We start from the raw sequence: 15,238 nt of genomic DNA on the forward strand, positions 1-15,238 counted from the left end.
TTACGTTACATTTCAACCGATTTCAAAGGTTTATCAATCCGACATATTTTTTGGCTGTTATTTCAAAACTTTCGACTGGGTGATCCGATTTCTAAGATCCTTTTTTATTTGAAAGATGGTGCCTTCGAATTTTACTCAAATTCTGACAATTTGAAGGCGGTCTCGTTTATTGTTAAAAAAGTAGCAGCTGTTTTCAAAACAATGTTACATCACAGGTTACATTGAGTATTCCATTAAATAAAATTAGCTGTTCAGCGACCTCAATACAGCCACGGTACGGCAATAGCTAGTCTATCATCAATATGTCGATAAACTGTTACTCAATACTGTTCACCATGCATAGGCTTACCGCATTAAACACAGTATGAAAACTCAATACAAAAGGTTCGAAATAGCTCACTCACACAAACATACTGACTGGTACAAAACCAGGCACTTAGAGGTCTAATATAGATACATCATATAAGAAATATATTATGCTTAACATCTGACAAGAGAAGATATCATCCAAGAAAATGTATAACAGTTGAACGACAAAGCCGCACGAGTGTTATTGTTACGTCTATAAAAATAAATACCCATCAAGAAAAGCTTATTACATCGAAGATTATTTATTAACATCGACGTTATATGAAATCTATATTACGACTTCTATTCTGTTACATTAAAAGAGTAATAATATAGATCATAATTATCAATAACCCTCTTCATTGTATATATCATAGTTCGCAACAACATAAACGCATTAATAAAAATTAATGGTAGTAAACTAATAATGGTTAGTTCGGGCCTTGTTTTGTATGCGGTAGTCGAGCACGCTTGGGCACGAATTGGGTCAGCTCGCACCGTAGAAGTACCACACCCCCACAGAAGACCGGCGTGAAATAGCATTCTGCTGTGTTTCGTTCCGTGAGTGGGGGAGCCGGAGGCCCATATCCTTTTCCTTCCCCTTCCCAGTCCTTTCCTTTAATCCTCTCGCCAATCCTTTTTTAATCCCAAACCAATTTAAAGTCGGCAATCCATTTGTAGAGGTGTAAGGTCTGCAATAGACCTTATGCCTCTCTAAATGTTCATGGGCGGTGGTAGCGCTTACATCAGGCGTCCCACCAGCTCCATCCAAGTTCGGGACCTGGAAAAGTTATCGGATGATGAAAGCCTCTTTTTCTTGTAAATGAAAAACAGTAGTCCTCAGTTACACCTAGTACATAAACAGAAACATAACATTTCATAATATGTGTTCGTTTCATATTGACAGTTCAGTAAAATTTACATGTTTTAAAAAATTCAACAACTGAGTTTCTTGCCGGCTCTTCTCTCTAGAAACTGCTTTCCGAACCAGGTAAATATTAGAACTATATTATGACGATTCAAAAATGCTTCTAGAAAAATTCTAATTCAATAAATGATTGAGTCTAGTTGAGTATTACTACATACTAGTGAGAATTCACGATATATGTTTTCTTTCTTTCTTTCTTCAATATAATATCCAAGTTATAGTGTACAGAATTAAATTTTTAAACACAAATAAAAATTAAATAAGGTAATAATGATTTATAATACTCCTATACTAAAAATAGTTCAAATATCCAGTATTATTAAATTATAAAAGATAAGAACCGAGTCAATGCGATTCAGCTCATTTCAATTCCAATCACAACCTCAAAGACACTTTGGAAAAATCTTAACAATTCAGTAGTTCGTTTCACTCTTGTCCTAAACACTTTATCACCTTTCAAGCGAAAGTGTCGCTTAAATCGAGCGCTAAAAGTTTCATTTTGCATGCTGAATGTTTTCTCCTATTTGAAAGGCGCGAGTTAATGGACTCTAAAATATGCAGAACTCATCTTGCCTTCCCACTACATTGCTACGTGCGACTTAGAGATAAATACGCTGGATTAGCGCTTATTTTTGTGTTTCTTTCAAATTGTTTGTACACAAATACTTTAGTACTAAATAAATACAATGTGAGTTTATATTATTATGTTATCGTAGATGTAACTTTGAGGTCTTTCAATAGTAAAAACATGACGTTTTAGTATCGGTGTGTACTGAATTCCACATAATATTATTGTCACATAATAACTTGTCTGTTACGTCATTTCGTTTATTATTCAGAGTATATTGAAGGAAGTATTAGTGGGATTTCATCCATCGAGAGAGGATCCTCGACCAGTGTGCACGACTGGCCGGCTGGTAATACACCGCTGGAAAAGTGTTGGAAAGTATATATGCTCTGCTCTTAAAATATTTCGTTTGCGCGATTCAGACACATGCTACACGTCTATGTATCAAGAAAATTGTCAAAGTATATTTAATAGAGATACATGTAGTCGGACACAGTATTATAGGATTGTCTTTGGAAAGAAATCTACCTTATAGTTTGAAATAATAACATTAAAGAATAAGATAATTTTATAATAGTTTTAATTAGATTGTCATACTATCGTAAATTAAAACCTCAAATGTCCGATCACAGAGGTACTCAAAATGAAAATTTCAAAAATCAGCTATAGTATATTACCGTTTTGGAAAGAACAATGTTAGATTATGTATTAGAAGTGACGTCTTTTCTGTGCGACATTTCATCAAACAATTGGTTTTTTATACATGATAATGACACGATGACATCTTTCTCTATATGACTTGGTTAATGGCCGACGGAGAAATGGCGCCATTATCCATATAAATGGCATATCGTTCCTAATCCTCTAGCTAACAGACTCCACCAAAAACGGAATGTTCGACGACATGGATATTAAAAAATGAAATATACAAAATGCGAAATATATAACAATAATGCCGCGTTTTGTATATTTCTACCTTATCGTAACCCACGCTAGAAGACGCTTTCCACGTTTCCACATAATTACGACCAGTTAGGCACACCTGCGTGTATTAACCGCGTTCAAATTATTTCAATGACACTATAGTCTGGATTGTTTAGTTCGAGATAGACTTGGGAATTTGTGATTTTCTGGCGGCTGGTTTAGACGAGTATTTATTTACGTATTTATATGTAGGCTGGAATATAAATCTATCACAATATTATGTGTATCTAAAACTATTATAAAATAACAACAGTATTCGAAGTGCCGTACTAAATTCCAACACGTTTCTAATAAATATTACAAAAATTAATAAAAAAAGGGGGTAACTATGAGTATCAAAGCAATACTAATTCCAGTGAGAAAAAGTAACGGCGCTTAATGACCTATCTCTGTCTCTTTCCCATACTGGAATTACTCCAGGCACAGATAACATAACACTATACCTTTAAGGCATCGTGGTTCTGCGTTCTCGTATAGGATAGTTTATATTATTTCAATTACGATAAATACTAAGTCGGGCGGGTAATAATCGACATAACGTACTAAATGGATTTTTTTTTTATTTTCACGAAAAACTAACCCGCTTTCAAACTGTCAGAACTATAAATGGGAATACATGGTGCACTAGATTTTAAATAAAAATAAAAAAAAGGTGTGTGTGCGATTCACACATGATAGAAGTGAAACTTCAGTAAATCGACAAAAGAATTAATAAAATAGTATGTATATTTCTGTCTCATTCTTTGCCGGCTTCATTCTATACATTTTTGTATTTGTGTCTCTTACCTGTCGTTTTTCCGTTGCATCAGGTTTGAAATCACAACGATTCTAAAGAAGTTTCACTTCAAAAAGATTTATAGCAGTCGGTTCTCCCAGTAAAAAGGTATAAGGTAACTAACACAAAATATACAGTTGAATTTATAACCACTTCTTTATTTGAAATCGTTAGGAATTATATACCTTTGTCCATATTTTAAAAGCTAGATTTAATGATTTGACCTTTGTATTTCTATTAATACGTATTTCCATTAAAGATAAGATATAATTACAATTCTAAGATCACCAGAGAACTGTTTCAGAGGACATCATATTCTTGGAACAATTTAATGGATACTTAATAACTTCTTATCGATTATTTATGGGCTTTCGACTGGCTTAAGCTTGAAGAGATTGGATATTCTAGTTCGATTAATTCACACTTACTTATAAAACTACTAGCCATAGCCCGCGGCATCGCTCGAGTGGTATAAAAAATTCACAGTTTTCACATCAACGTGACATGAATCAGGACGTATTTCACACTTATATAGTTTTTTTCTGGTGAAAGAATTTTCAATGTCTTAATCTTAATAATATATAAAAATCTAGTGTCATGATGTATGTTCCCAATGAACTCTTCAACAACTCAACCGATTTTGATGAAATTTGGTATTTTATGTGTAATTTGGTAGATATAGGAAAGTTTTTATTTCGATTAATTGTCCCAATAATTTAATGAAAATATATTAAAGGTAATAAAGGTATGCTAGTACTTGATAAATTCGAGATTTCATTTATCTCAAACAAAGAAATCTTAACTCTTTATTTTTTAAATAATTTGATTGTATTCTTAAAAATAAAAACTATATCGTTCCCAAAAGCGTCGAAAGATCTTGTCTATGAAGTTGAGAGACGGACTAACCATGAGTAAAAAATCGGTTGTCAACATTAGAAGCATGTAACAACGATTCAAAAATGCTTCTATAAGAAGTCTAATTGAATAAATAAATGTTTGAGTTTAAGTAAAATGAACGTTATTACGTCTGACTTTAGGGCTTACTGGGAGCTGTGATTATAATCATCCAAAAATGTCTCAAATGGATTTTAAATCCTCCAAAATACGAAAAGTGATAAAAGACATTGCTCAAACTTATCTCTGTGAATCTCTGAAACACCAATCAAACCCCTGGACGTGACTCAGCCTGTATTTCAAGAAAGCACTCGCTGTATCCAGCGTATTATCAGCTTCTAAAAGATTATTGAAACAAAACCAATCCAAACGAATATTTTGTTTAGAATCTTGAAATATAATCAATAACGGATGTAATTAAAATATATTTACAAACCTGCTAGCGTTTTTTTTTTTCAGAACCAATTAATTTGGTTAACACATTGGAATGAAATAGAAGATTAATTTAGGATTGGGCCAATCGTAAATAGTTTTATTATCTGTTGCCAACCTTAAAATATACATAACGATAATGTATTAATGGGGTAGGATTGTTAAATTAAGCAATATATTGTAACTGTACTGCCTAATTTATATTAGCAATGATTGAATTACATCTTCGTTTGGATGTATCTCCCACAATTGTTTCGATGTCTGTTCTATTTCAAATTAGCACGCAGTTTACAATCAAATAAGAGTAATTACTTCCATTTGTATGATAAATTAACTTTTATTCATCGCAAGAAAACCGCTGACAAGAAAAGAAGAGAAAAGAAAGCGTGTCCTTTGTAAAAACACATCAACAAGATGTGTTTGTACGAAATGTGTTTGAAACTAGATGGAGGTGGGGGGTGGAAATGCTTATTTAATTTCAAAACACTACGGTATTTTTACCGACTCCTAGATTCAAATATACATGCTCCATTACTGACGTCATAAGTCACAGTTGCACTGCAATAATATTACCTATAACAATTGATGACAAAAACACTGCCGTATAGCTAGGAACTGCAACATAGCAAAGAAGCCACACGACTACCAAAGCACTGCAGTATTATTATCGACTCATAAATCACAGCATAAATGCACAGTTGACGTCCAAAACACTGCACTATACACTGTTTTTAGTCATCGCAAAGATGCGTCGTTAATTAAATCTGTCTATCACTAAACAAAACATGACCTGATTATTTACGCCAACAGACTTAATTGAAACTCACTTAATTCCAATAAACCTGAAGCCAAACAAACTCACTTCGTAACTACGTGAGATGACTCCTGGAACAAACTTTGCTAAGAAATAATGGACCAATTAAAAACGCCTCAATAAGCCTATGTTTGTTTCAGCAGCGATGAGCGATCAGCTAAGCGTGAGCGATTCCTGTTAAATTGTAAAATTTTTATAATATTTCATCAATAATTACATACTTGCCGCTCGTAAAATAGTTTTCAAATAAATTAAGTTTATTCAAAATAAGAGTAAAAAATATATTCTCTTAATAATATAGAATAATAGTTGATTTAACCTTTAAATAAACAACTATTATTTTAATGACCTCCCACCCCGGATTCAGTATCTAACATGCTCTGGGTAAAACCGCACGAGAAGTCGCGGCCTCCGATTGTGATAAAAACGTTTTTGTTGTAATTATATCGTACAGGCATTGAGCAATATCGCAGTGTTATCTTTTTCTGTATGTCTGTATGGCTCACCTACGTCATCATTATCACGAGTATTTATTTATTCCTACTGAAAGCGTCAGACAAGATACTGAAACGAAAATTAAATTAATTTTTATAATGAGAGAAGTGAGTGGTTGACGAAACCTATAATTTGTCAATCCTTTGGTTAGCAGATGTAGTCTCGACAATGGATTAATCTGAACCCTGAATTCTAGATCAAACCCGTCCACCGTCATTGGGCTGATGATGGTGAAACGGCATGAAACAAGCATCTTAAGGTTTAACATAGCAAAAATGTTTGTTAGGTAAACTAAATTTAAATGTGACGTTGAAATATCAGATCAAAAATATATTTTGTTTATTCGTGTATTTGATTTTCTAATTATCTTTAATAATCTTTTATAATGCTATTGCTATGCTCCTTCTACATTCCAAACCTTTCTCTTTCTTTTTTCCCTTTTTTCTTCAAACTTTTCCGAAACCCACAGGTTGCCTGGAAGACATCGCTTCTTAGCGATAAGGCCGCCTATTTGTACCGCGTTTTTGTGAATATTTTTTTGTTTTTATTTTGTTTTTGTGTGTGCAATAAAGTGTTTTATTATTATTATTATGAGTCGTTAGAACGATTCTTAAAATCATTTTATCTAACATAGATGTAACTACGAAAGAATAAAAATTAAGCCCGTCGTTTTAATGAAATGCAACGTAATTTATAACTTTTGTTCATTAATAAACATAAATCACTATACATTACAAATTTATCATTTATAAATCCCTACGATTTATTTGTTTGATTTATAAATACCGAGCACTAGGGAAATCATAAAACTTCGCAATTAATTCAAATCACATAAAAAATTGCCAATTTTTAACCTTGTTTAAGTGATATTACAGTTCGCCGAAGTTGAAATTGTTTCGTATTTAATTTGATTATTGCTACGAAACTTAATATAATTTATATTGTGTTACGTGAAAATTAATTTGATTCTAATTTATTTATGGGAAACAGTGAGAAATTTACTGTTCAAGGAACTATTTAATTAACCAGTAAACATTGTTGTATATTTCTCTATGTTATTTCATCGCTAATAATATTATAACATATAAATAATAACTAATAACTATAAATAATAACTAATAAATAAGGCTGTAATGGCTCAGTGGTTGGACCTTGAAACTAAAATCTATAGATCGGGGTTTTGACACCAGGCGAGCGTGCAAGAAACAAATTGATTTATAGACATTTCTCTCAAATGTGTAAAAAACTTTTGAGGCTGCAGGAAAAAGAACATTTTTCAATTTATCTGTTCATGTGGATAATCATCACAGCAGCTCGAAACGGTGAAGGAAAACATCAGGAAATCATCAGGGAAACCGTCCAAGCATCAACAATTCGACGACATGTCGCTAACCCCACGCCACTTGCGGAATCGCGGTATGACCGCGAGTTTTTTAATTAGTTTTTTAATAAATTGTTTTGTGCGTAATTTGAGTATTAATTGAAACAGACGAGACGAAAACGAAGATTTAAAAGATAATCTTAATTGCTTTCTAGTCTAACACGCGACTGGATCCCGTGACCTTTAGTCTAGATGTCTGGGCTAATCACTACACATTTAAGTTAAATACGTTTTAAGCACTATAAAACTTGAATAATTCTATATACATTGTGTTTTAATCAAAATAATATAAATAGTGACGTCTAATATATTTCTAAATAAATAATGATGTTTGAATTTTTTTTTAATTATTGCCACGTTTTATGGAAGCAATTTTTTTTTTATTTATTAAGCAGTTTATATTTATATATACACGGTTTTTTATTAAAAAGCGTTTAAAACTAAAAATAAAAATACAAATCATACTAGCTTTTCGACCGTGGCTGCACCCGCGTAGACGAAGGACATAGAAGGACAGGACATACAAATGAGATGTTTTTGATGAAATATCTGTCACTCTGTAACATATCAACTATCCCCAGACACAAAATTTACGTTATAAAATCGCTTCGTTGTGCCGTGAAAGAACAGACACAAACAAATAAACAAACACTCACTACTACTTTATAGTAAATATACTAAGTACATATTTTCGTTTAGAAAAAAAACTATACATAGGCAAGCTACAAAAAATGCACATACATACCTGTATGGATCCTTGGTTCGATATAGAATCCATCAATAAATATAATTACTAATAAAATAGCCCTTACAGCCGGCAAAAGAATCCTACAAAACCAGCTAAAAGTAACTAACAAAAGAATTTTGGATGGAAATATCAATCCAATAGTGTCAAGGGACACCCCACGCCATCTATTGAGATGATTAAGAACCATCACAACCAATACGAAACATTATTTCAATGATTACAATATTGTATCGATGGAACGCGGCCTTTGTTAAACTAAATTATATAAAGTTAATTATAAAATCAGTCCAATCGTTTCAAAATTTAAAGGTTCAAACATATACATATAATATCAATATAGATAAATACAATCTATTATTATCTTAGTTGACCCATAACCCGGATTGTTTACAGGATTCCTTCTGTCTGTCTAACTGACCCCATTTTATATTTAAAACTAGTTTATCGCCGCGACCTCGCTGCTACGCCTACTGATATTATAAATGCGAAAATTTGTAAGGATATGTGCGTGTTTGTTGCTCTTTCACGCAAAAACTACTGAACCGATTGCAATGAAATTTGGTACGTAGATAGCTGGACAACTGGAATAACATATAGGCAACTTTTTATCCCGATATTCCTACGGGATATGGACTTACGCGGGTGACACCGATTAAAAATAAAAGAAAAGCTACTAATAAATGAATAGAAATATATTATTAAACTCGTCTCAATATCAATAATTCTGACTTGAAAATGTAACAGATTACAGATTCTCAAAGAAAGCCCAATAATACAAAGCTGAAAATAAATATACAGTCGATATCGAGTCAGTTGTGTTGTCAACTTGGTATAAAATATAACAAATTCAAAGGAAATTTTTCAACCGTATTCAAAAGAAAGGAAAGGACTTTCGTCCGGGTTTCATACGTCAATACTTTCGACTGGGTGAGCGGTTTTGATTAAACTTTTATTAATTGAAAGACGCGTCACCAAGGTGACTGCAGCGACGGTGATGACACCCTTCATTTCAGTAATAACTTAGTGGGACTTATTTTTCACGTAGTTTCCCTAATCCAAAAGTCACGAGTAAAACTATAATTGTTTATCAGTAATAATGATTACATAATTATATTTCTACATAATCATGGATGTATCATGTAATAATTACTTAATTAATTGCATCCTATTAGTTATAACGTAAACATGAGCTTGTTCTTAAAATAACATAGTTGTAAAATAGATTTTAAATGCATTTAATTTACCGCAATATTATCTTAATTAAAATCTATAACTTTGAATACATAGGTCATGTTAAACATAGTAGTTAAATAGTTTTTAAATCTATTTAATTATCTGCAATATTCCCTAAAAAATCTATAACATACTAGCTGCGCCCCGCGGTTTCACCCGCGTAAGTCCGTATCCCGTAGGAATATCGGGATAAAAAATAGATGTTGGCCGATTCTCAGACCTACACAATATGCTTACCAAATTTCAGAGGAATCGGTCAAGCCGTTTCGGAGGAGTATGGCAACGAAAACTGTGACACGAGAATTTTATATATATAAGATGTAGGTATACTTAAGTCACGTTTAACGGTTGAACACGATTTTTTTAGCTTCACCTGTGTGTTTGTATGTAACTGACTCATTTAGACTCGACTTTGACCCACTTTAAACGGACGTACTTAATTCAAGTCATGTACATTTTGTCAATACAATAATTTTATGTGTTTATTATCCTTATTATCCTTACTATCCTTATTATCCTTATTATCCTTATTATCCTTATTATTAACACTCATTACATAATTTCCTTGTATGACCTTGTATAAGAGCAAGTGAGACCATTTAGTTAATTCTGTCAATAAACGCCTTATTACTTTTTCGAGTTTCTTTAAACTAAATTTTTATCTTCTACGTATCGAATGATATAACAAACATATATAATTCTCTCATTAAAATACGAAGGTCGAATTTAAATTTGTCAAAATTCAAATTCAATTATGAATTTAAATAAATTCTCAGCGATCACAAAGTCACTTCATTTTAACATTTTCAAGTAAGTTATATATCAGCTATCATATTTCGATACACGTGTAAAAACGAAATAATGTTTTTACATAAATTGAATAAATATTGAACACAATAAAACAATAATGTTGTTATTTATTTTTAATTTAACCGGATATGTTTATCTAGTCCATGACCTATAGTACGTAAGTAAACAAAATTTTTATGCGAGATAGTGTTTTGAATACAGTTTAGGCGATGTATACACGAACGATTAATAATCGCCGTTTTAATACTAGCTGCGCCCCGCGTTTTTTTTTAAGTCCGTAACCCGTAGGAATATCGGGATAAAAAGTTTCCTATGTGTTATTCCGGTTGTCCAGCTATCTAAGTACCAAATTTCATTGCAATCGGTTCAGTAGCTTTGGCGTGAAAGAGTAACAAACATACACACATCCTTAGAAACTTTCGCATTTATAATATTAGCAGGATATGATAGGATAGGATAAGTGATGTTTTTTTTAAATTAAAAACTAGCTTTTCCCCGCATATTCGTACGTGTTAAATTCAGAATAGTTTAATAGGTGTTATTATACATATAAACCTTTCTCTTGAATCACTCTATATATTAAAAAAAAAACAACAACATCGTAATCAGTTGTGTAGTTTTAAAGATTTCTGTATACATAGGAAGAGACAGAGATAGAGACTTTGTTTTATACTATGTAGTGATTTAAAAATGTATGACAGTTTTTTTTAATTCAGTGAACACTTTTAATGTATTCCTACATTGTTATTCCAATTACTATTAATAAACCAATTGATTTTCCTTAACAATATCACATGACAGTTCAAAGAATGTTTTTTTTTCGTGTTAGAAATTTCAACCGAGCTGGTGGTTCGCCATATAGTAGGTACAGATGAAGACTATCAAGAAAGCAATAAAAAACATCTAATTTGCTATTTCACAAAGTCTCTGAACTCACAAATACGCCGCTGTGTAGCTCTTAAATTTACTTATTCAGACTGTATTATCTGCGTGACGTCACGAGGTCAGGTCAACTAGGTAAATAATCATATCCATTGAAATATTCAAGGCAGTCTACACAGTCCGTTATAATAATATGAACGTACAACACTTACAAGCATTGCTCCTTATTTCTACAATATATCTAACCAATGGCCAGCCCTGGGACATTACTGAGGACATAAAATATATATTAGAAGATAAAACTGAAGACATGAAAGCGTTTTTTGACGAACAAAGGAGCAGAGTGGAGAAGGCCCTGAATACAGGATACATTGAGGCTGTAAAGATGAAAGACTCTGTAAGCAGTTACGTAGATTCTCAACAACGGAAAATCAGTGCGGATATAAATAGCTACGTGGAAAGTGTTAAGGAAAGTGGTAGGAAAGTTGCGGATACCTGGTCATATTTGCCAATAGAAGAACCCGGTGCTCGAATGGAACAGCCAGACTTGGTGCTTTCAGTGCCAGGAGTTATAATTCGCAACGGTTATCCTTGTGAGACCCATACAGTCGTTTCTGAAGGTTACATTTTAAACCTACATAGAATACCCCATTCTAAAAATAAAGACGTTCCAAAGAAGACAGTGCTGTTACAACATGGTCTGTTCGCTAGTTCTGCAGACTGGATCTTGAATGGCCCAGATAAAGGACTAGCGTACGTGCTAGCCGATGCGGGTTATGACGTCTGGATGTCTAACATACGAGGAAATAAATATTCCAAGGAACACGCTTGGCTGAAAACGAATACGAAATCATATTGGAACTTTTCCTGGCACGACATAGCGCTTCACGATCTTCCTGCAGTTATTGACTACATTGTTTCAATTAAGAAAGGTGATCCAAAATTAACATACATCGGTCATTCCATGGGCACCACCATTCTATTTGCGATGTTGACTCTAAGGCCAGAATACAACAATATACTTAAAGCTGGATTCGCGTTAGCACCTGTTGTGTTCATGTCTGATATAAAATCACCCTTAAAATCATTAGCACCAGTAGCTTCCAATATAGCTTATATGGAAATGCTATATGGCTCTCACGAGTTTATGCCAAAGAATTCTGCCCTAGGAAGGATTTCTAGTTCATGTGATGAAGACAATATGGATTCTATGGTGTGTAAGAATGTGATTTTCTATATCTGCGGCTATAATGATAAGCAGTTTAATAAGACACTACTTCCCGTATTCATGAGGAATCTGGGAACAGGTACATCATGGAAAACGGCCGTCCACTTCGCGCAAGAAGTGAAATCCGGTGGTAAATTCCAGCAATTCGACTATGAATCGAATAACCCACGAGTGTATGGTTCACAGACGCCACCAGAATACGATTTGAGCAAAGTCACACTACCAATTACATTATTCTGGTCAGAAAATGATCTACTATCTAGTGAGAAGGACGTTAAAATGCTGTACGATAGACTACCGTCAACTGCGAGAATGTATAAAATTGCGGACCCTGAATTCAACCATTTAGACTACCTCTGGGCGAAGGACGCTCCCACATTATTGAATAAAAAGCTTTTAGAATATTTAGAGGATACGTACAAGACAGAAATAGGAGGATTTTCTATCAGCTTCGATATTGGTAAATGAGTTTCGAAAAATAAGATAATTCCTCGTCGAGGGTGACGTGAAAATGTTTCTTGTAACGAAGTAATCGTGGAATATTGGATACGTGACATTTTCTAACAGCTTCGTTGAGTGATGTCGACATTTCTCTGTTAACTATATACTGTGATAATATAGGATAAAATTGAATGTAATAAATGCCTTATCTTCAAGCTCAATTCGTTATCTATTCTAATTTAGTGAGAATTTCGACAACGTATCGAGAATTTAATTATAATATACTTGCTGTTTTGTTATGTTGTTCTATTTAGTTATGAAAACATCAACTTTCAAAATTAGGTCAGATCCAAATAGTTCATTTATATAAATATCGTCTATTGTGATACTGTTCGCTTTGTAATATAAATAAAAACAAAATAATTCATGAGAGTTTTTTAAATTCTAGAATATGTCATGTTTTGTGATATTTTAGACTCAGTTTTGCTAAGTATAAAATTATTTTCCATTAGAACAACTCTAAGACTAGTTTTAATATTAATATGCCTACTAGTATTTTAAATGCATAAGTAGCCCTGTCAATCTGCCTCTACGTCACGACTAAATCACTGAATCAATTTGGATGAAATTTATAACAGACACATTTTGAATCTAAGAAAGGACATAGGATAGTTGTCATTCCGGAAATCCCAGGGAAACGCAAACCTGAAACCCCGAGACTGTCTGTATTTTCCTTTATTACGTGTATAAATAATATAATAATAATAAATTAATTTAATTTAACGACCAAGAGCGAGTTACGAACCTTCAATATCACAATAACCACAAAACAGATAAAAGGCGCGAGCATTCGCGCCACTCATAATTGAAAACGCTCATATGTCATTATTTATATTGACAAAATAGACACAATCGCAAACAAATTAAATTATACATTGCTTACAATGCATGGGCAGCATTTTGTACTAAGCCAGCGATCGCGCAAGGTCAAGTTTGCAGGTGTGTGAGGGTTACGTCAAGCTTCTAGTACAGATCAGGCACTATTTACTTTTCTACCACATTCATCTATTCAATAACGACGTATATATACTATTCTTTCTTATAATGATATCTTTGCGAATCCTCATTTTACAATTCAGTATATAAGCCCAAAAATTTCAATACCAACACGTTTTCCTTTCATCATATTCGACAGATAATTTCCTGCTTCAGCTACTCGATGGATACTAATCCTCTAAAAATGAAGTAGACAATCCGCAAAGTCGTGCTCAACATATTTCAATAAAAAATAATGTGCCAAATAATGGCATTTTCCAGTTTTTCGTTGCTTTTCTGTGGAGGACGTAATTGCCTACCCCATGATATATAGCCTCTATTTAATGAAACCTTCAGCTATTTCACCCCTACGTGGCTTATTGCTTCATATCGTTTTGGCTTGGATTATTGAGATTTCGACACAAAACATCCTACAAACGCTTGGCTTCGTTCGCGTTTAAATAAACATAGAACGTGACTTGAGTTTTGTATGAATACATAGAAATCTTCGATATATATTTAATCATATTATCAGTCACAGCTTAGATATGTATCCTATCAATTCCGTTTAATGAAATTTATTCTAAGTACATATATCAATTTAAAGATGTCGTAAATTGAATATCCCATTAAGATATTCGATAATTTTGTATGTAAAATGTAACGTCCATTTGAATAAAAATATAAATATGTAATGTCGTATATTGAACGGTGAAAGAATTTTTGAAATCACTCCATAGTTCCTAAGGTAAGCGCATGCAAAGGAACTTTTCAGCTTTATTTTATTAGAATATACCAAGGTCCATAGGCATAATATTTTACAGTGTATACACACTATAAGCAGTCATTCAAGATAAGTGTTTAAAACGTCATCTCAATTTCTTTAGGACTTTTTTAATATATCCGAGCACAGCAATATTACGTAGCACAGATCTATTTGTCTCGTCAAATGCGATGCTCAGGGAGGTGTTATTAATATTACGTTATTATCTTACGAATGTATATTAACTTTCAAAACAAATTTCATCTTTAAATTAAAATTCGTCTTTAATATCCTACTTAATATTATAAATGCGAAAGTTTCTAAGGATGTGTGTGTGTTTGTTGCTCTTTCACGGTAAGACTACTGAACCGATTGCAATGAAATTTGGTACGTAGCCAGCTGGACAATTGGAATAACATATAGGCAACTTTTTATCCCGATATTCTTACGGGACATGGACTTACGCGGGTGATACCGCG

The 15,238-nt window shown here is 33.0% G+C and overlaps 1 protein-coding gene across 1 annotated transcript; it reads left to right on the top strand.

The window, feature by feature from the left end:
• Nucleotides 1-11,462: 11,462 nt before the first annotated feature.
• On the top strand, nucleotides 11,463-13,233 carry LOC119832361 (lipase 3-like). The gene has a single exon (XM_038356030.1). The coding sequence runs from the start codon at nucleotides 11,486-11,488 to the stop codon at nucleotides 12,986-12,988; it is 1,503 nt and encodes a 500-aa protein (XP_038211958.1). The 5' UTR covers nucleotides 11,463-11,485; the 3' UTR covers nucleotides 12,989-13,233.
• The last annotated feature ends 2,005 nt before the right edge of the window (nucleotides 13,234-15,238 follow it).

Source organism: Zerene cesonia, chromosome 15, assembly GCF_012273895.1.
Source record: "Zerene cesonia ecotype Mississippi chromosome 15, Zerene_cesonia_1.1, whole genome shotgun sequence".
Lineage (NCBI taxonomy): Eukaryota > Metazoa > Arthropoda > Insecta > Lepidoptera > Pieridae > Zerene > Zerene cesonia.

Coding starts and splice junctions, on each gene's coding strand:
- LOC119832361 (XM_038356030.1), top strand. CDS start 11,486: ATGAACGTACAACACTTACAAGCATTGCTCCTTATTTCTACAATATAT.